The 21803-nt window shown below is 42.0% G+C and overlaps 2 protein-coding genes across 2 annotated transcripts; both read right to left on the minus strand.

The window, feature by feature from the left end:
* Positions 1–3574: 3574 nt before the first annotated feature.
* On the minus strand, positions 3575–4129 carry LOC134177446 (E3 ubiquitin-protein ligase CBL-B-B-like). The gene has a single exon (XM_062644225.1). The coding sequence runs from the start codon at positions 4103–4105 to the stop codon at positions 3575–3577; it is 531 nt and encodes a 176-aa protein (XP_062500209.1). The 5' UTR covers positions 4106–4129.
* A 2165-nt stretch (positions 4130–6294) lies between these two features.
* Positions 6295–20436, minus strand: LOC134176819 (E3 ubiquitin-protein ligase CBL-like). The gene is made up of 5 exons (XM_062643480.1): positions 19899–20436; positions 18930–19208; positions 18728–18865; positions 14633–15110; positions 6295–7362 (listed from the first exon to the last, which is right to left on the minus strand). Exons 1-5 carry the CDS (start codon positions 20423–20425, stop codon positions 6733–6735), a joined length of 2052 nt encoding a protein of 683 aa, XP_062499464.1. The 5' UTR covers positions 20426–20436; the 3' UTR covers positions 6295–6732.
* Positions 20437–21803: the final 1367 nt, after the last annotated feature.

The raw sequence follows: 21803 nt of genomic DNA on the forward strand, positions 1-21803 counted from the left end.
CATCATAGTAATGTCATTCGTCTCCACAAGCCTATCAGGATGATGCCGGTACCATCTGGAACCCCCAAATGGCGACAAACGTCCCAGTGAATGATGAAGGCCAACTAATCGTGTTGATCAGTGTAGTCCATTGGTGCCAAAGGACTACAGCCTGCCACAATGTGGTCGACTGTTTCCAGGCCTACACCGCACATCCGGCAAGTAGGACTGACATCACGATGTAGAATCTTGTGCTCATAGTACCGAGTCCAAAGAGCTTGGTCTTGAGCAGCAACAACCAGTCCCTCAGTTGCAGCAAGAATATTCGCTGCCTTTAGCCATCCGTAGGTCTCTTTCATGTCCACAGGCGGTTGCTCAGTGAGACGGCAATACTGCCAGTGCATAGGCTTCCCGCTCCAGGACCGCACACGAAGAGAATTGCAACACGTATGGTAACATTTCGCATCTGTTTCAGACGCTTGCTCGAAGCCACCTTCAACTGAGATGGATGCATTCCTGTGTAAGCTCTGCGACTTGTCGTCCGAAGCAGGACTCCTCCGTAGCTGTGCAGTAAAGCGACAAGCCATGCGCTTAATCGAGTGTGAAGATTTTCCGGAGTCACACTCTCGTATCATCTGTATGAAAGGATCAGAACTGTCAGCAAGACAACAGTTCAGCCTCACAATACAAGATTGATATGTCGACTCAATCTGTTGTAACCCCCTACCCCCATCACTGCAAGAAGCGTACAGTCGGTCAACGTCTGCAGAAGGATGGTGGACACCGTGCATACAGAGGAGCTTTCTGGTCTGTCGATCGAGCCGCTGCAGGTCCGTGCACCCCCAATGAATGATGCCAAAACTGTAAGTAAGAACCGGTAGTGCAATCCCATTGATGGCTAGAATCTTGTACCTACCATACAACTCAGTCCAAAGAACCACCTTTACTCTGCGGAAGTACTCACGACAGAGTCTCTCCCACATCATGCTGTGCTGAATACCATTACTCTCATCTACACCCAAGTACTTGTAGACTTGACCCAGTTCCAGACAGTTGATAGTGTCCGTTTTTCCTACCGTCACTCCAAGAGTTTTGTCCAGATAGCCTGCCATTGACAAAGTGTGCAACAGCACAATAGTCCAGACCAAACTTCATCTGGATGTCATCAGAGAAGGTACGCACCGTGTGCAACAACCCATCCAACTGATCAGGGTTTCTGCCATACAGGTTCAGATCATCCATGTAAAGTAGATGACTGATGAGCTGACGTTTGACAGTCTCACCATGCCCAGTAGTCATCCAATAGCCGTAACTGGTTCTGTTCAACTCCTTACTCAGAGAATTGAGAGCCATACAGAAGAGAAGTGGAGAAAGTGAGAAATACCCCTCCTGATCTGCATAAGCCTTGTCTTGATTGTAATGTTCCCGTAACAAAGCATCATTGATGTCCTCCAATTCTTCATGACACGTGATAGAAACCTGCACAAGACTGGACTGATCTTATGCATCTGAAGGCATTGGAGCAGCGAACTGTGTGGCACGCTGTCATAGGATTTCTGGTAGTCCACCCAAGCCATGCTCAAGATCTTGTGCCTGGTCTTAAAGTCTTCAGTAAGCAGCTTGTTGATCAACAGCTGATCCTTTGCACCAAAAGATCCCTGTTGACAACCCTTCTGCTCCGGAGCCATGAGGTTTCTCTGAACCAAATGCACTGCAATTCTCTGCCTGATGACTGAGGTCATGTAGCATAAGAATGCCCGACAAACCCTTTCTAACCTCCAGCAACAGTGAGATTACACATCAAAGTGTGAGAATCTCCATATCCAGCCTTCGTCTCCATGTCGGTGTTTGAGAATTGCTTGATTTCGTCGTCTTTAAGCCCCACCTTTTGGACACTAGCGAAGCAGAGTATACCAGGTAACTGATTTCACTCATATCTGGTTCATCCTTCAACTATTATTATTATTACTAGTCCTACCTCATCCTATGAGAGTTAGCAATTTAACTTTGCGCATTTACAATACACGCATCCTATTACTCTACGCATCTTACACACTCCAACCAACGCAGTTTGCGCTCTACGCATTTTGCTGTTGTCGTTGTACACTGTACTTTCTAGCATCCCCATCTTAGACTCTTCCCACATAACATCGCACGTTACATCCGCATACTCAGTTAATTGAACAAACAAACTCGGGGGCATCTCATTTCAGGCTGCTAAAGTCTCGTTTCGAGCCGTCAAAGGCAGTCTAGATGAAATCCGACTCAACTGTTCATCTCAGACGGCCGAACTCGACCCAGCAGCCGCGTTTCGTGACGATCGCATTTGGTGATGATCGGAGACCGGCACTGTGTCGACCGGCGCGTTACAGACAGACATCCATGCATGTGGACATCCAGACAGACGGAAGTGGGGTTGGCATATTATAGTATAGGATTATTGTCGTCATCACCCTCTAGGTAAGGTAATTAGGGTCTTCACCCTTAACTGAGCATCCACCAACCCGGCAGGTAAGTCCCAGAGAGGTACATGTTTCTATGTAATCCATATGGCAGTAGTAACTGGCTTATCGATTACTGATTGTGTGCTATACAAGAATTTCGCAAGCTCTGACAGCACGTCCAGTAGATATCAATGACTACCAGGAAAGCAATGATCCTCATTGCCAATGATTCCCACGCCAGATCACAGAACTCCCCATCGACGAAAACACGTCTACTCTCACAAGCCAAATAGACAGTGAGAAAGAACCAAAAGACTCGTTTAACTATATTACTGTCGCCACCCTGTATTGAACCCAGGCCATCATGATCAGAGAACCAGAATTCTAACCACTAGGCTATAATGGCTTGTTATTATTATTATTATTATTATTATTATTATTATTATATTAGTCCAATAGAGAGTTTGTGTAAGAGTACTAAAATATGTTGGGGTTTGCATTGCACAGAAAAGCTGCAAACATACAGTTGTGAACAACAACAGCAAAACAACAATAGTAAATTATAATAATAAATGAAAAACAAACAAAATTCAGTAATATAAGAATGAAACAGCAACACACAATTACATACACACGACAGTCAACAGAAACAACTTTGTAAGAGCTACTTTACTAAAATGCAAGGATTTGTTCAATAGTCAACTGTTACTCGAGCTGCATCAGCTCTTGATGAGGACACAGAACTAACAAATGATTTCTAACTGCTGTAGCTATAGAATTATTTCTTGACATTAATAAATTACGTCTGGAATACTGGGATAGATGGTTACTTCTAATTTCCAAGCTCACGCTACATGACTAGTAATAACACTAAGCAACAAACAACGCCAAGGCTTCCACCAACAGTTCCTAACTCACAGGAAGTAGTTACACTTCAAACTGCCGTTGGATGTACTATTTCGTGTCTGTGTGGAGATCGCACCTAGCATACGTTCACACTCATTCACTAGGCCGTTGGCAAACACAACCACAATGTTTAGGAAGGACAAGAATATCCTAATCACACTTCCATATCCGGGCATGCAAGCCACTCATATGCCTTGTCCCCGACAAATTATTCCTCTAATCTCGCAAAACAGAACGTACGATTCTCACCTGGAGCCAAACGTTTTCTTCCAAAATTCCGAAGCATCGCTCTTCGTAATTCGAAACGAATCTCCATTGTAGCGTCCATCGGGAAAAAGAAATTTCAATTCGGCAAGCATGTGGCTGAATATAAGACTGAGCTTCGTCAGACCACGACGACAACTAGACTCCTCATCGTAAACCTTCTCTTTACCCTCTTTGAACAACCGTACAGCTTGTTTGCTCTTCTGAATAAGGTTGTCGATAAAGACGCGGAAGTACTCGCAGTCATTTAGAGCCGCCATGCTGTCCTCATATCGAGCGTAGATGTGGCGCAGTTGCTGGTACGTGTCGGGTAATATGTCAAGAATAAATGGCGGGCTGTTCTTCAAGTTGAGACGCGGATTGTTGCAGAGTTTCACGACTTTGTCCATCAGTTTCCAAGACTTTTCCAGCGTCTTTTTGTCGATCGACAATCGAGGAGAGGCCATCTGGTGTGCCAGATTCGACAAGATGCGCCCAGTCAGTTTGCCTATCCACGTCTCAGCTTGCGCCATAATGATAGGCCACGGCACGAAACTAGAACATACGGGTTTCGTATCATCACCAATCACGTGTTTGTGGCGTACTGATCACGCTTCCGGGAACTTTCAGCTATTAATTAATTAAATTGAACATTTGCCTTTTAAGTATTGTTTTACGCTCAGAAAAGTGGTAATTAATCATATTGATGATAGCTGAGAATTTACTTTAATTCATTAATTGAAAAGTGGCCTAGTTAACTTAAACTGATTGTGCTTGATCATTGCATATGCATGGTATGCATGCTGAACAAAAATGACAATTGCGTCGCAATTACAATAATACGTGTGCGCGCGTGCGCGTGCGTGCGTGCGTGCGCTTGCGTGCGTGCGTGCGCTTGCGTGCGTGCGTGCGCTTGCGTGCGTGCGTGTGTGTGTGTGTGTGTGCGTGCGTGCGTGCGTGCGTGCGTGCGTGCGTGCGTGCGTGCGTGCGTGCGTGCGTGCGTGCGTGCGTGCGTGCGTGCGTGCGTGCGTGCGTGTGTGTGTGTGTGTGTGTGTGTGTGTGTGTGTGTGTGTGTGTGTGTGTGTGTGTGTGTGTGTGTGTGTGTGTGTGTGTGTGTGTCTACCACTTATCCATTGGTCTGTCCGTCTGGCTGTCTGCTTGTTTGTCGGATTGGAACATTTTTGACTAACTAACCACCTAGATTTTGAACAGACGCTATGACACTAATACTTTAACAACTAACTTATTAAATAGCTATTTAGATGTGATGAAACTATTCATTCATTTATATAACAAAAGAATTGCTAGCTCGACTAGTTTACCATCCCGTTCTCCGCACGAGCAGAATAGATATTAAAATCACTAATGATTAAATTTCTGGAATCAGGCAAATTGTTTGTTACTGAGTACGTCTACCATTTTATGAACAAATAGGAGAAAGTATCTAAAAATGCATTTGATGGTTGGAGGCAGAGGGGGGTGTAGCCAGGTCCCGTACAGTTTTGTATAGAAAAATCTTTGTAGATTTCCAGTCTCCACTGTAGCGTTGGTTATTATCCCTAGCTGTGCAAGTTCAAATCACAGCACAAACCAATTAGACTATAACTTATGGCCTTGCGCAACCCGTCTAGAGTCAATTAGCAAGAGCAAGCTTGCATTTGTCTTTGTACTTGAATTATAAAACTATAACAAGCAGTGGTTTTTTGAAGGTTTGATCTGCAAAGTCAACACAAGCAGTTTGTCTGTCTATTTGTTTATATGTTTGTTTGTGTGTCTTGTGTGTCCGTTGAATTTTTGTCTATTTACGTGCCAGCCTGCTGGTCGATGCATATTCAAATATCTAAGTATACATTTTGTTTAATACTGATCTTTTTGTCATCTGCATGCTAGCTGTGTACTACCCAAGATTCATCATTTGAAAATTGGAATTGGGAGGGATCTGGAGAGTGGTACCTGTAAATGAAAGGAAGGGGGAAAAGGGAGGAGTGCTATACATAATATGCACTCACTGTTATTTCACCCTACATGATGAAGTGAACTTTAATACTGACAGCTGAAGAAAACAGTGAAAGAGATCTATTTACATCCACTGACTTTGAATCTACATTTTTCAATTAAAGTCTAGTTTCTATATACACGTACAATAATGGTAGTTGTTTAATTAAACTGTGTATAATTTAAACAACCTGCAAGATTGTCTGCTGTCCATCTCTTTACCTGCTCAATTACGTATAGTGTATACTGCACGTGCACCAAGGGACCATCTGTCTGTGTTCCTTCCTGTCTGCCTGACAGCTTCCTGTTTCCCTATGTCTGTTTGCATGTTGCAAGAAAGTTCCTTATGACTAACCTAAATTTTGTTAATCTCTAGAGGAATGTACGATATTCTCTCTTCACCTAGCCATCAGTCTGTTGTATGATTACTACATGCTTGCGTCTGGGGTGCATATTTATATTTAAGTTAAGACAACAGTAATAGTTACCCAAAAGATATTCGGTATAGGTGGAACAAACAAACACATCCATTCAATACATCTGCAAACTCTTCTATCACAGCAACTGTTTGTTGAAGGATGTTCAATACAATAGTCTGTACACTAGCAGCTATTATTCTTGAAGGTGACGTCGCGTTACCAACGACTATCACTGCATGTCTGTTGTCATGATCATATGAAGTTCAAAAGAAAAATGCATATATAATTGTACACATCACTGTGTTCACTTCAATTGTACTTTGTAGTGTTATTGTCATTTAATCTAACCTGATCAGCAGATAGCAAAAATTTGTTACTTAAGTTAGCTGTAAGACTGCACAAGCTAAAACTTTAAAACTGTTAAAATTTGAAATAAATGTTCTCTAGAATATCACGACTATTACATATCACTGCGCTAGGCATAGAACACTATTATTACTATTTCTGAGTGTCAATCCACAGAAGAAAATTGAATATCACAAACTTCATTTCACTGTTTATTGGCAAATGGCTATCCAGTTCCTCTTCAATATTAATAGTGGTCAGCTGAAACTATCATGTGCAAAAGTGAGAAAGTGAGGAAGTGAGCTTTAGCAACTTTCACAGAAAGTTTATGAGAAGAAATTCTTCAAAGGACACAGACAGAAAGAAGAATTATAGTCTTGGTCAGAGTAGCAAGAGGTTGCCTAATTCTGATGTGAGTTATGAAGGTCTTGTGGTTGTGCAGGACAACTGATGCCACCAGACTGTAGTCTTATGTTGGTGATTGATGGCACGACATCATAGTTGAAATTTCTATCATTGGAGATTTCGTAACTATTCCCATCCAAAACATCCGCTGTCAGAGAGAGACAGCACCCACTTGAATGACCCAAGTGCTCCACATTTACATATTTCACTGCATTTGAACATGAGCAATTTTGATGTTGAGGTACAGGTAGAAATGCACTGCTTGCCAGTTCTGCATGCGATTGTATATCTGTATCCAAAAAAACTTCAAGCTCTGTTCTTTCAAAATGTGCAGATGAGGCAGGTACAGCTCTTGCAGACCGAGACCAAATCTCACTACAAGATTGGCCAACGGGTGGATTTGTTAAATCCTTAGCAAGAACATCAGTATGTGCAGTTTCACTTCCTGTTGCTAGTAATCCTCCCATCTGAGTTTCTCGTATAGAGAAAGCAACAGAAGACCCAGCAGAATAAGTACGGATTACACGTCTGGCAAGAAGAGGTGGAGCACCATTGCTAGTTTCTCTATCATATCTTTTAGGTCCAGGAATGCTCCTGTTTGGCAATAGCTGTTGCTGTGGGATATCCTGTAGCAAACAACAATAACTTAGTAATAAAGTATTGTCAAATACAGTGTGTCCAGTAAATGTTATGAATATTTACAATAGAACAGTAACAAAATACTGCATCAATGACAATTGAAGATGCATACTATGATGCCTGTCAAGCATTACAAAATGAGACTGTTACACCAAAGGCCAACAATCTGTTGTCTAGATTGACTGAAAGACAGACAGACAGGTGAATCTGTATAGTTCGACTCGTAGTTACATATTGTATGTTGCTAGATTCATGTTTCAAATATATGTAAAGACAGACAGACGGACAGAGAGACAGAGAGACAGACAGACAAACAGAGAGACAGACAGACATGTATTGACAGACAGACAGACAAACAATACTTTACTCTCATATAGACTCCAATTGTACATACAGTACCAGCAAAAGTTTCCCACCTATCTAAATTGCAATATATTCTATTTTTCAACACAGACTTAGTTTCTATCAGCTCTAAAGAAGGCAGGCAAGTTAGGCATGTTATTCACATTTAGGCAGCTGCTAAACGGTTTTCTAACTATTTACATTAGTACTTCGTCACCCCAACCTTGTTTTTAATTACGGCGTTTACGTGTGCCGGCATGCTATCATCTAGTTTCTCTGTCACTTGTCTTTTCCATGCTGTGCCAGACATTTAAAATAAATGTCTTCAGCTCTTTCAGTTTGTTGGAGACGAATCTTAGAGTCGCTCCTTCATGATATCCCATAATTTTCAATTGGGTTTAGGTCAGGTGACTGAGCTGGCCAGTTCATGATGTTATTTTGTTCTCAAGAAGATATTGCTTCGTTTTTTATGTGTGGCAAGAAGCATTGCCTTGCTGAAAAATAAATGATTGCCAGCAAGAACTCGACCGTTCTGTTTCACATACTGCTCAATGATGCTAATATAGCCATCAGACTTTAGGGAGCCATCTATGAAATGCATGCTTCCCACCCCAGATCTTGCCATTTTCCCACCGCCATAACCTTTCCTCCTCTGTGTTGTACCTTTGGGGCCAAGCACGAACTGTTAAAGTGCTCCTGCAATCGTCAACGAAGGAGAACTCGCAGAGATCCTTGCCAAAGCTTGAACGTTGATTCATCCAACAATAGGATGCGTTGCCAGTCAGACCTTGACTATTCTTATGCTCTCTAGCCCACGCCAATCACTTCAGCTTTTGCAAGCTAGTAAGAAGAGGCTTTTTTACTGCTACGTGCTGCAAAGATTGCTTTCAATTAATCGATCGCAGACTGTTCAAACTGATGCCCACATTAGTCGAATGCTCCCACACCTGCTTCAACCACACAGCAGCAGTAAACCGATCATTTCTCACTGCTAGATGTTTCAGAATTCAATAATGTCTTCATCGAACCTATCTCTTTCTTCTTCTTCATGATAGCTTGCAGCGTGGAACGTGCTATTCCTTCTGATTTTGTGACAGAATTGATGCTTCTACATAACTCCACATGTGTAGCAAGCCAGGATTGCTCTTTAACAGTAAGGTTTCTAGACTTGGACAAGTCTAATTGAGTCAAAAACTTTGATTAGAAGATTTGAAACTGATTTAGCAAATCATGGAAACTTGACGCATCTGGGTGTCTCTATCGCACATGCCATACACAGATCTCAACGTAAACATCCTTAAATGACGGTCAAGTAGAAAAACCAACAACTGCATTTTAGTAGTTGCCACTGCCTGTAAGTATAGTGAAATCTAAAAGCAGCTACTTAGAACACACTCTGTTAGTGCCAATGCTGAAACCTGAATAACTATGCTAACCTAGAGCCGCACAGCGATAATTTACGTAGACGTACAGACAACTGCAGAATATTCAGGAATAACTTCAACTTGCAATCTATTACAAGGTCTTGCGCAACGTAAGAAAAGGGGGTAGTTGAAATTTTTTTGCTGGTACTGTATGCTAGGAATTTGTAAAAGCAAATCAGTACTTGCAAACAACAAAGTCATAGATTTTAATGGACTTGGCCTTGAATGTCAATTTAAATCACCATGATTAGTTATGAAAGTTTTCTGATAACAACTTTGACATTGCATCTTTGCAGAATTGCAGAAAATCTTTTTCTCAGACAGACAGACAGGTAGACAGACAGGTAGACAGACAGACAGACAGGTAGACAGACAGACAGACAGGTAGACAGACAGACAGACTACACATACCTAAATGATCTCAAGATGACTTCAGGAGACCAAACGGGGCACAGTTTAAAGATTATTGGAGGAAAAGATTTGCTATTCAATTGCAAAGAAGAAACGATAGTGTTCTGTTGAGAAAGTTTCATCTAGTATGCAGAAAGACATAGGTGGCTGTTTTGACTCATATCTAGAAGACAGGGGATCGTATGATCCCTTTAGTTTAGTTTATAATTGTTAGTTGTTATAGTTGTTGTTCAAAGACCTTGACTATTTTACATACATACATACATACATACATACATACAGACAGACAGACACAGTTGTATTAGTATTGCTGTAGACTTTTCTTAGCAGTTTCTCGTTTAGTCTCTCATGGTGTAGATGCTTGATATAAATAGAAATATATATTGACAGACAGACAGACAGACAGACAGACAGACAGGCAGACAGATTGTTTTATTCTCTCCCAAACTGTAAATGTAACAATTGCAAAAATGAAAGCATCCTAGGCATTCACAAAAACTACTGAAACGTCTGAAGTCATAGCTATTATCCTAATGAACATGCTGAATATCTACATTAAAGAAAAAACATCTATCTTACCTACATGCAATCTACTTATCTTCTTTAATATAACTCTAGCATTACATCTCTGGATAATTACATAAATCTGCCTACGCCATCTCATCCTGAAGTCAGCTTCAGTACTTCTGTCCTCCGAATATTCTGATTTCTTCGAGAGTGAGTTCAGAAAGTTATCAGCCTCCTGACCCCAGAACTCAATGTTCAAAGACCAGGGAAACTAAGCTACTTGTTGTGCCATCCTGAACTGACAGAGCTTTGTATTCGCTTTTCTTTCTCATTTTACATCTCTCAGCTGCACAGCCTGCCTCTTCAGACATCCTTTTTAGAATGTCCTTGCACCAAGGGTGAGCCATGCTTACGTCACAACTCTGTGCTTGATTCATCATACATCAAAATATAGGGGCGATTCTCAGATTATGTATATTGTTCTCTTGGCTCCTTGCGATGATGCAGTTGAGGCTTGTTCAAACAACTACACCATCCTGACACTATAGAATCATGTTGCCAGACTGGTCCTCCACCAAACTTGCAGGTGACGAGATGATACCTAGTTTCATCCAGTTCCACTTCACATTTACACTTGTTACGCATAACTTAAAAGGCATTTGTAGACCAAGCCTCAAAAAGGACGCTAAGACCTCTAACCAAGCCCCAGAACCCCTACCTTGAGCAGAACGTAATCTTGCAGCATCCCTTATGTGAGGTGCAAAAGACAGACAATGAGCTGCACTCAAGAGGCCAATTTCTGAGCATAAATTGTGCTGAAGCTTACTCTTTGTAGCTGAAAGGGTTGACAATGATTGAGGCCTCGGTTCCTCATCTTCTAATCTAACTGGAGGCAAGGACTTGACAGCTGAATGAAAGTCGAAGCCAAGTGAAGAGGATGTGGAATTGTTTTCCACCAGATCTTGAATACGTTGTGAAAGTGAGGAAAAGTGATTAGGCATTTCTCTGACAGATTGAGCCCATGAAGAGACGAATCCCGAGCATTTACTTTTGTTAACTTCAGATAAGGCAAACCCACCCAATTTGATGTTTAATGAGGCTTGAATTCCTGGTAAAATCATCAACAGAGTCTAAGCCCGACATCTGGACTAAGGTAGACCGGGTCATGGCATCATGTAGTTTTGCAGCATATTCAAAAGAATAAGGAGATACACATCTAGCTAAGTAGTTCATCCGAGTAACGTGGCAAAATCTTAGCAAGAGAGTTGCACTCTGAGGGCACCTCAACTTTACGAGCTCTGAGCAAAGAGCACGCATGACCTGAATTAGTGATCTTGGAGCATCTAGTTTGCACAAACTGGTGGTAGCCAATGAAATCCCAAGAATCTCTGTGCCATGTGAGACCACAGGAATAGAACCAAAGGACTGCACAAAATCTGACGCATTGAACAACTCACACTTTTTCTCGTTGACTATTAAACCGACATTTTTGAGTGATGACTGAAGGTCAGATTTGAACGGTTGCAACTCACCAACTACAAAGAGATCATCTAGGTAAACAGGGACGGTCAGGTTGTTATGATTTTCCTGTAGAGACTCCAAAATAGGTTGAGAAGCAGCAGAAAAGAGGAAAGGGCCGAGGAGATCTCCCTGTGTTCTCCTACCTCTGACTTAACAATGACGACACCACTGCCCTTGCCATAGATGAGAGAGCTAGCTAGAATTACTGTACATCTGGCACGTGTGATGATAAAGCTCAGGAAACTTTCTGCTACCTTGCCGAGGAGATGGTGCCTGGAGATGCAATTGAAAGCATTGGATATATCTGTCTTCAACAAAGGTAGATCCGAATTTCCATCTAATAACAAGGTGACATGATGTGCTAACAGCTCCCCTCCACAAGGAGTAGCTACTCCATGTTGAATTGGCTCAAAATAGGTGGAAAATGACGATCAAAGCTGGAAACAAATGGCTTTGGCAGTCAATCTCCATAAACTTTCCTCAATAGCAATAGGTCTTACGTCACCATTCGATTTGGGCAATGCAATTAGGCGAGAGCATGACAACACAACAGGGGTACTGCAGAGGGTGGTACCTTGCCTTCAGCTATAAGTGAACAAAGCGAAAACAGAAGGTTGCTGGTTGAGGCATTGTCTTAAAGTACACTAAGATGTTCAAACTGCCACCCAGAAGGACTGGCTCCTGATCCTAGTGGACTCTTCCTCAAGCCTATACTATAATACGCCAACCCATGCTTCCGTCTGTTTGGATGGATGGATGGATGTCTGTAACTCGCCGATCGACATGACGTCGGTCTCCGATTGTCGTGAAACACGGCGGAAGGGTCGAGATCGGCCGTCGGAGACAAACGGTCGAGTCAAATTTTGCCCCGACTACCTCCGACGACCAGAAACGAGACTTTGGCAGCCTGAAATGAGATGAACCAAAGTTTGTTTGTTCAATTAACCGAGTATGCGGATGTGACGTGCGCTCGCCAGCCACTGTACGCCATCCTCTAATTCCCAGAGTGCAAGATGCGCCCACTGCAGTCAGAGTGGCCGGCTCACAGGGCCGCTTTTGTGTGCGTGCGTCCGTCCGTCTGTGTGTCACGGAAGGTGCGTCTTCTTCGCAGAAGTGCAACGATATATTGGGGTAGTACTAGTAATTCAAGAATACAGAAATACAGACTTCTTCAGTTGGATAGAAGAAGCTTCGTCAACACCAGAAAGATTCAAACTCGTCTTCCAAGCAGGATGATTAGCCCTCGAGTGTTGGATTGATTCCTATAAAAGAGGGACCAAGCCATGACTTGCCGTTCTTGAAAGCTCACTATAATTCACAAGGTGAAAGGCGGATTTTCTCTTCTAATCTTCACCTTTCTCGTCAGACTGTTGTGAATAATTATGATCACACAACTCTATCAGCTCCTGCCAGTGAAAAACCAAATATCAATGATAAATGGCTTTGATGTCCTTAATTTCTGATTTCCTTAATTCCTGATCTCCCTACTCTAGGGTGAGGTCTCATGATCATTCTAGGGAGAAGCATCAGTAACTTCCAACCTCCATCGCAACCCGGATCCTTGCTAATTCTTGACAAAGGAACAGAACAGCACTCCTGGAATCAAGTTCTGAGACAATCTGGCACATGTTGAACAGTCCTCAGTGGCAAATAATGTAGAATCTCATCAACAGACAGTGAATTGATCATCTCCCATGCCCACGTTCAATATCCAGAGACGGAATTCTGTCATCGTCAGCTTCCTGCTCTAAGAATTATGGGCGTGGACAATCGATTTCGTTTGAGGACAGAAGCAGATGAGTACACATAGTGGAGTGTTGACGCAGATGAATGAACCACAACAAGCATTTCGGATATTGTACCAACCTGTTCTCCCTCACGAAATCAGCTGAACAATCACGGGACAATGAGACAGCCAAAGATGTGCAACTACTTGAACCAGAGGACCATCAAAACAGCAACCAGATATGGGACAGAAGATGTTTGCCATTAAGTAGAATATTGAGACCAAACCAACAGAGACAACTGCCGACCTCAAACGTGGAGTACCCAAAAGGGGCCCCTGACAGATGACAACGACGGCGTGAAGGTTAGTGGCCGAAGCCAAAAATGATATTACAGGAAAGGATGTCCTCCTCACTATGCCTGAAGATAAACTAGTAACCGCCAAGCTATATACGGGGACAGATAGACAGAAACACAAACAGACAGACAGACAGACAGACAGACAGACACACGATCTTTGCCACTATCATTACTCTAAATAGCACAGAAAGCTGGTTCTGTCTGGGCAACTTCCAACATGCTTATTAGCTGCTGACTGCTTTCAATAATCTAAATATCCTATAAACTACAGTACACATACACACTGTTTAGACAGATACTAGTAGTCTCAGGCCCTGGTTCATTTGGTAAGAACTTGAGTACACTATACAGACCCAAAACTTGCATACATGTATATAAACATATATTGTATGAAAACTACTTACTACATACGAAAAACAATGAACTAAGCATACACAGTACAAAGTACTGTACACTGCATGGTCACCAGGTGTTATCATGAGAAGTATATTCACGTTAATTTCCCAGCTAAAAGGCAACCCATTCAACTTCAGAACTGGATTGTTTTCAGCGAGAGCAGAAGTGAGTGCATAGCAAATACCCACATACAGTAAAACGTCAAAAATGTGGAAAGGTGTGTATCTTGTAGTAAAAATGTTAAGTTGTTATCAGTGTGTCTGTATTAACTGGAGAGCGACTATGTACACACAAGTAGATCAAAATAATGCCCTGCCAATGTACTCACAACTTAATTAACTTATTATGTCTTTACATGTATTAATTACGTGGCAATCACTTCTGCTACATGTACATACAACAAAAGACCAGAACAAGATTACGACTTCTACACAAAGTAGCATCTTTTAGAAGAACCTAAGATGTGGTGGCTCTAGCTGCCAAGGTAACCCTATTGGTACTGTACCACAACGTCTCATCCACTTTCCAAAAACAATGTGCAAAATTAAAGCCAACGTTTACAGCAACTTACCTCCAAATCACTCATATCTCTGTTGCTGCCTTCTGATACAGTGATACTTGCTGCAACAGCTGAAGAGTGTATACATTTACCAGAAAACGAATGGTCACCCTTTGAGAACAGTTTAGTTCCAGGATAAGGCAATGGCAACGAAGGAGGATTAACATCATTTTTCTTCTTCACAACATCCGATTGAAATGGCTCAACTACAACCGGTGATGAGTCTCTAATCTGTTCCCGGCAAAATGGACAGCCGGTACCGCCTGATTCCTGCCAGGTGACAAGGCATACTGAACAAAGCAGATGACCACATGGTTCCAATCGAACATCTTTGTCATTTTCAGCACAAATTTTGCACATTTGAAAAGTCATTCCTATGTCAACGTAAATGTCATATTGCTCTTGTGTCACTTTGAAGTGATCTCCTGGTTTGACACCGACATCTTGTGATAGATCAGGGTTATGATCTTCTCCATTAGGAAACAGGTAGCTAAACAAAAATGATGCAGTTGAAACTTGGAAAGAAGTAACTGCCAATGCCATTGCAAACACCAGACAGACAGACAGACAACCAGATAAAACAAAACAAGCATACTGGAACTGGTGGCATAAAGACTGCCATAACTACTGATGACTCGTCTAATCGAATGCCAGTTCTGCTTTTGAAACTGGGAAATCAATGCACCAAAACATGTGTGTTTGTGTCAACATTGCTATCACCAATGCTGTCGCGTTAGTATGTAGGGTTGAGTTCGTGTTCAGTTCTTCTGTAAGAGCGGGTATCAGTATCAACCGTTTATGCTACGTAGCTTATTTCTATACCAAACCTATGCGCTTGCAACGAAGCAGGTCCACGACTACTCAAATTTGTCATTGCACTGCAAGGGCCCCTTTCGAGGGACTGAGCTCCTTGCAAACTTTCTCAATAACGCAAACGCTCCACCTTCCAGTTCATTCAAACACATGCCCACACAGGTCCCGTGTAGACTGTACGTGTCATCGCCCTCTGCAACGCTTCCAGCAATCAAAGATTTCTTGCCGAGTCTAGCGTGCTAGCGTTTCTATCTAAATTCTGATTGCATTTGCACCGAAGCCAACTTACACATTTCCTGTGCCAAGCGCTACACGGGAAGTGTGTCGATTTCTACTGTCAATGTCTACCTCGCCAATGCTGGTACTGTTTGCATACCAGCAAATGGCGGCGTTTGTTACCTCGCAATGAAAGAATGCATCTACTGTGCATGTTTACGTGTTGCAAGTCACAATGGACCATCATGTACATTACCAATATGGTAGCTCCTGCTATAACTATTAAGTATATTGATCTGAAGTCACCTATCCCGTGCTTTCAATACATTTTTGTACTTTCTTAGAAATCTAGAAGTTCAAACAGAATGCAAACAAGTACAAAAACAGCTTGAAAAAATGAGAAAGGTGTAGGGTTGCCGTATAAAAATAGAAACAAGACCATGTAGGGTGTGCTGTGACATCTTACATGAATTCACTCCTACAGACTGAGCAATATTGAGATATACATCATCCCTACAATGCACTATTTTCAAGGTATAAAACACAGCGTTAAGAAAATAGTGCACTGTAGGGATGATGTATATATACATTGCTCAGTCTGTACGAGTGAATTCATGAAAGATGTCAGAGCACACCCTACATTGTCTTGTTTCTATTCTTTTTCGTATGGTAACCCTACATCTTTCTCATTTTTAAAATGTCTTATACTTTATAATATAACCAGCATTGCTGCTGTTGTGGGCTCCGCGATGCTTACTTGAGTTAGATGACACAGTGTGTAAATTAAGGTTTTAGACATTGCCAGACATAGTGTCCATCTATGCTACTTTCTTGATGTGACAATTGCAGCAACAGCCGGACATGCTCTTAAAATACTTTGAAACACATGCTTGGACAAACACACACACACAGAGTGGAATATAAGGGTCGATCATCACCTGCTGTTCATGACCAACTGCAATTTTGCTTTGATCGGACATACCTAGATGATTGGTCAAGGTGTAATAGTTATTGTGTGAATGGTAAGAAATCAATGAGCGACCCAAAGTCTAGACAACTGACGGAAGCAGCAGACAAAAAAATATAAACTGTTGCAGTATTATAGAATTGTCATTTATGCACTCAAGCATCTGGGGATCATTAATTAACTCTATAACTGTAGATTTTGATAATAAATAAATACAGTTAGTGCATATGATGCAACAAATAAATGTTGATGTCAATAATTACAAGAAAAGATTGTGAAATCAAATAAGAACATAAATGCCTAAAATTTAAATGGGAGGTCAACCTCTTTTGCTACAGCACGATGTCCAAACAAAAAGTTTGTTTTACATTCCACTCTGCACACTCATTCCAAACCTTCTAATTCCATCCTGACAATAACAGGAAACATAATCCTATCCTGGGAACATGAGAATATACCCTCATTGCATGCTAACAGAACATATAAATTCTTTTATTAAAACAGACTTGAAAGGCATGAATTGTGCAAGCTCAAGACACAAAGTTTGCTGTCTGGGTTCATCATCCAAGACTCAAAGAATCAGGTGTACACAGATGCACTGTGACATAAAATAATTAGGCTAAGTCCACTCGATTCGTTGTTTCATGGGCCCAACCAACCTAGAATCTTAATTCCAAAAAATTACATCATTAGGGGATGTAGTTTAAATGACACATGCGTATTTCTCAAGGTGAGCCATGACCTGGTGAGTCATGACCTGGTCATGGCTTCTTCTGCATTTGCTTCAGCCTTGGCCAAGTGTCACCATCAAACAGGGTGGGAAGATTTTAGTGTCGCGCAAGGTAGTCAAGTGTTATTGGGAAGCTTCGTTTGACGACTTGCTGCAGAACGTTTACTCTGCATCTATAGCTGCTACTTAGAATTTACATGAGCAGTTCTACTTCTTTTTCTTTTACAAGCTGACCAACCAACCCTAAAGCTGCCTACAGTTGGTCCATGAAACAACAAATCAAGTTGACGTGGCCTTAATGTTCCTGTAGAACAAGCGTATAAAGCCCAACAAAATAAAGTCCAAGAAGATAACCAACTGGGATGCACTGCATGCTTGCTCTCGTGTGCAACATGAAATTTTATAGCCCACCAAAGGTCATTCAACACAAAATGGAATTGGTGGGATAATGACCATTGACAGCATCAGACGTGTCAACAGACCCTTCCCCACCATAAGTATGACCAAGGGAAGAGGCTAACTAAAACATTTTTGGGTGTGACAAAGTGAAAGAAAGCCCTGCTGCACACACGTGTTTCACAATGCAACTTCTCGTTGTTTGTTCATAACACTTCATCGCAAATAGGTCGATGTCAATACATGTCATGCTGCCAAAGTGCAACCAAAGAATGCCAATCACATCGCTGGACATGGTGTCCAATCCAAAACTGTAGAGTCGAACAAATGCTCATTTCGGTCAGAAAATTCTGATGTACGATGGTTATTTTGCACTCTGACACAAAAATGAAGTTTGACATCTGAAGATCAAACTGTTAGAACAAGTCCTAGTTGTTCTGAAACTCACATCTGTGACAAATTGACTGCAAGGTATTCAACAAACATCCTTAGGACCTAGTTCCAGTTCATCAACTGGTAAATTAATTAAACGACCATTTAGTTTCTACTACGAAATGTAATAAATTCAGTCTATTACTATGTATGCATGCATGCAAGCAGAATAAATTAGTAAATCAGGCCAATAAGTGTTGCACCAATGAGGGTGTTTGGCCGATATCCCCCTAACCGATATCCAAGCAAAAAAGCCAATACCAGTATCTGATATAATTATTTTTTATAGATAATCATTGATGTTCACGTTGAACAAGCTTTGCAGAACAAATCTTGTGTCCTCAGCCACCTCTAAATGCTCCCAAATGGGGAACACTGTTTCTTCACCGACATGGACACAACTCACATGACCCTAATGAACAGACTACTATGCATGCACAACCCATCGCTGCGCAAGATTACCAATTCTGATATAAAACTGATATGCATATATTGGCCGATAACTGATTTGATATCAGTGCAACTCTAATAAGACAGCCAACAAACAACTTACAATCCTTCATGAGCTCCTTCAATCAGAGCCTGGCACAAAGACTTGTTCTGTGCAATTGTTTGAAGAATTTGAGCATCTTGAGTCACATAGCCGATTGCCCACTGACCTAACCTGGTACAACTTAGCCTGAAAATGTATCTAGACAAAAAACCAATTCACTTTCTATTAGACAATTCTCGATACATTCACTCTCTCTACTTACGTTCCTGGTTTATGTAACCACTTTTGTAGCATTGCCTTTACCTCATCATATGTTAAGAATGCTTGATATGCTGGATGAGTGACAGCTAAAGCATGCCAGTTGTCCAACAGAGTCTGCCAAGGTTGAAACAGGCGTGTAAACACATCAAATTCGAAGACAGACACATAGCCATTGCATGTCAGATCAATAGTTGATTTTAATGCAATCGCTTCCAGAGTTGACTGAATGGGATGGACTTGGTGAAACATTTGTTTGAGCTCTTTCCAGTGCACAATAGCCCTATTTATAAACAAGTCATAGGCATAGTGTACTAGTGTGATGACATGCAACCACATAAAATCAGCCACATACAATCACACAATTTAATTTTCACCACACAGGTCTTTTTTCAGGACATGCCATGCTCACTTAATTAATTAACCAAACAACATGCAAAAACAAAATAAGGGTTCTACACCACATTACATCAAATATACCAGACTTTCAATATTGCCCTGCTCTATACACTGTACACAGACTGCAACATAAGCAGAAACAATACAAACTGTCTCAACAAATGAAATGTGTGTACAACTAATTGGATCTGAGCAGTCCAAGAAAACCTCAGTGGTGAGATTCTCAACAGGGGACAGACCAGTGATAATTAATTCTCAACAGGGGACAGACCAATATACCATCCATATTTTACTGACCTTCTCTTAAGATCAAGCAGCATGCAAAGACACAAGTCAACCTCTGACCAAATTGTTATACGTTGACTTGTGACGTTCTAGTACTGCAATCTAATAAAAATATCAGCGCGATTACGTAAAAACATTCCCAATCCTCACTCTCTCGCCCCTAGCTACTAGAATCAGTTGTGACGTGCCAAGATCCGGGCGGATTCTTGCATCTTCAAGTGAGGATTCGGGGAAAACTCCGTCGGCTGACGGAAATAATGCAAGCCTACTCAAAAATGCATACCCTCACCTGGCACCGAATGCTTTCTTCCAGAATTCTGAAGCATCGCTCTTTGTGATGCGAAATACATCTCCATTGTAGCGGCCTTCGGGAAACAGAGACTTCAACTCAGCAAACATGTGGCTGAACACAAGACTGAGCTTCGTCAGACCACGACGACAACTCGAATCTTTGTCGTACATCTTCTCTTTACCCTCTCTGAACAACCGCACCACCTGCTTGCACTTCTGAGTAAGATTGTCGATAAAGACGCGAAAGTATTCGCACTCATTCAGAGCCGGTATGTCGTCTTCATAGCGAGCGTAGATGCGACGAAGTTGTCGGTACGTGTCGGGTAATATGTCGAGAATATATGGCGGGCTGTTCTTCAGGTTGACACGCGGATTGTTGCAAAGTTTTACGACTTTGTCCATCAATGTCCAACACTTGTCCACCGTCTTCTTGTCAATAGATGTTCGCGAAAAAGGCATTTGAGGCACCATATTGGTGAAGATACGACCGGTTAGTTTACTCAAGAACGTCTCGCCCTGCGCCATTCTGATCACGACAAAGATAGAACACTACTGTGTATCATTAGACTATCATAGTATCTGCCCGGTTTGTCGCCACAGGTATTTATGACGTCAGTACAACACCTACAGTCCAGACGTTATTACGTAGTCATCCGGGGTAATTCATTACTTACCTTTGGTGGCAACGCAGCATTGGTCCCTGACTGTTCAACGCGCATTAACACCTACAAATCGGGTCTTTCTGAGATGTACAATTAGCGTTTAGTCAACACAGAGTACAAATAGATGGTCGCTGAGATGTAAGACCTGGAACCTAAACCTACTTTAGTGTCACCTATTTTACAGTTATCAGAGCTGGAAGTTACAACCTTCTCGTGATTGAGCGGAGCGCAAGTGAAGCAGGTAGGAATACGCCCCCGCAACATTGCATGGATGGCTCTTTACTAGAAAGTCTTAACTCGCGAGCGAATTTTACTGCTGACAGATCGTAGCACCGAAGGTCGAATGCTGCGGCTACAAACTGATATGCAAAACGATTTTTATTCTTGAAGGTTACCTTCGCTCAGAAGTCGCTGTCTAGATTCTACTAACGATAACACTGGTCGTTTCTTTTGTTCCTTTTGGAGCGCTACACAATCAACTATTCAACGAGTGCTTACTTACTACTACACCTAGTGTCATATCGTGTTGTCATAGACCCGGTTAGCTACTTCGGGACCTGGAGTTTTGGCACGAGCTGGTAACGTGTCTGAGTAGTACTGTGTATTGAGTAGAAGACCAAATATACCACAACTAGAAAGCTTGGTTCAGAGCCAGAGCTTAGCCTCGGTATTCCAGACTGCTTTCTACAAGTGATGGGAGAGGAGAGTGGGAGGAGAGAAGAAAGCAGTCTGGGGACAGCTCTATTGTAAGTGACTTCGGAAATAGGCGGTGTTCATCGTAATCGATAAGTACCCGCATTCATTACGAACAGTAACAAGCACCAGATGGCTCGTGGGATATTGCCAGAAGCTGTTCGCTGCCAGCCGACTACAAACGAACGGGAGAACGTACAAAATGAGTGACTTTACTGAATCCGGTAGAGAGAAGGAAAGGCGTCGCGACCTCGTACTAAAATCGCTTAGCAAGCAGTTGATTGGTCTTCAAAGGCTTCAAGTCGGAACAGCCGCTGCAATGGCTTTATCGTCCGGTAATGTCTGGCAAGCATTCGCTGAGTTATCGTGTCATCAGGAGCGAAACACGTAGCGCGTTGCATTTGTGTTAGCTGCACCCCACTGTGCTATTGCAGTCGTTTGAGAATTGCTTCTAGGTAATTACAAAGTACTCTTTGACGTCAACAGTTGTCTTACAGCGCTGATTGGCCGTTTTTTTTGAGCGGTGGTTTTGATTGGAGCGGATGTTT

The sequence above is a fragment of the Corticium candelabrum genome, chromosome 3, assembly GCF_963422355.1.
Source record: "Corticium candelabrum chromosome 3, ooCorCand1.1, whole genome shotgun sequence".
NCBI classification, from domain to species: domain Eukaryota; kingdom Metazoa; phylum Porifera; class Homoscleromorpha; order Homosclerophorida; family Plakinidae; genus Corticium; species Corticium candelabrum.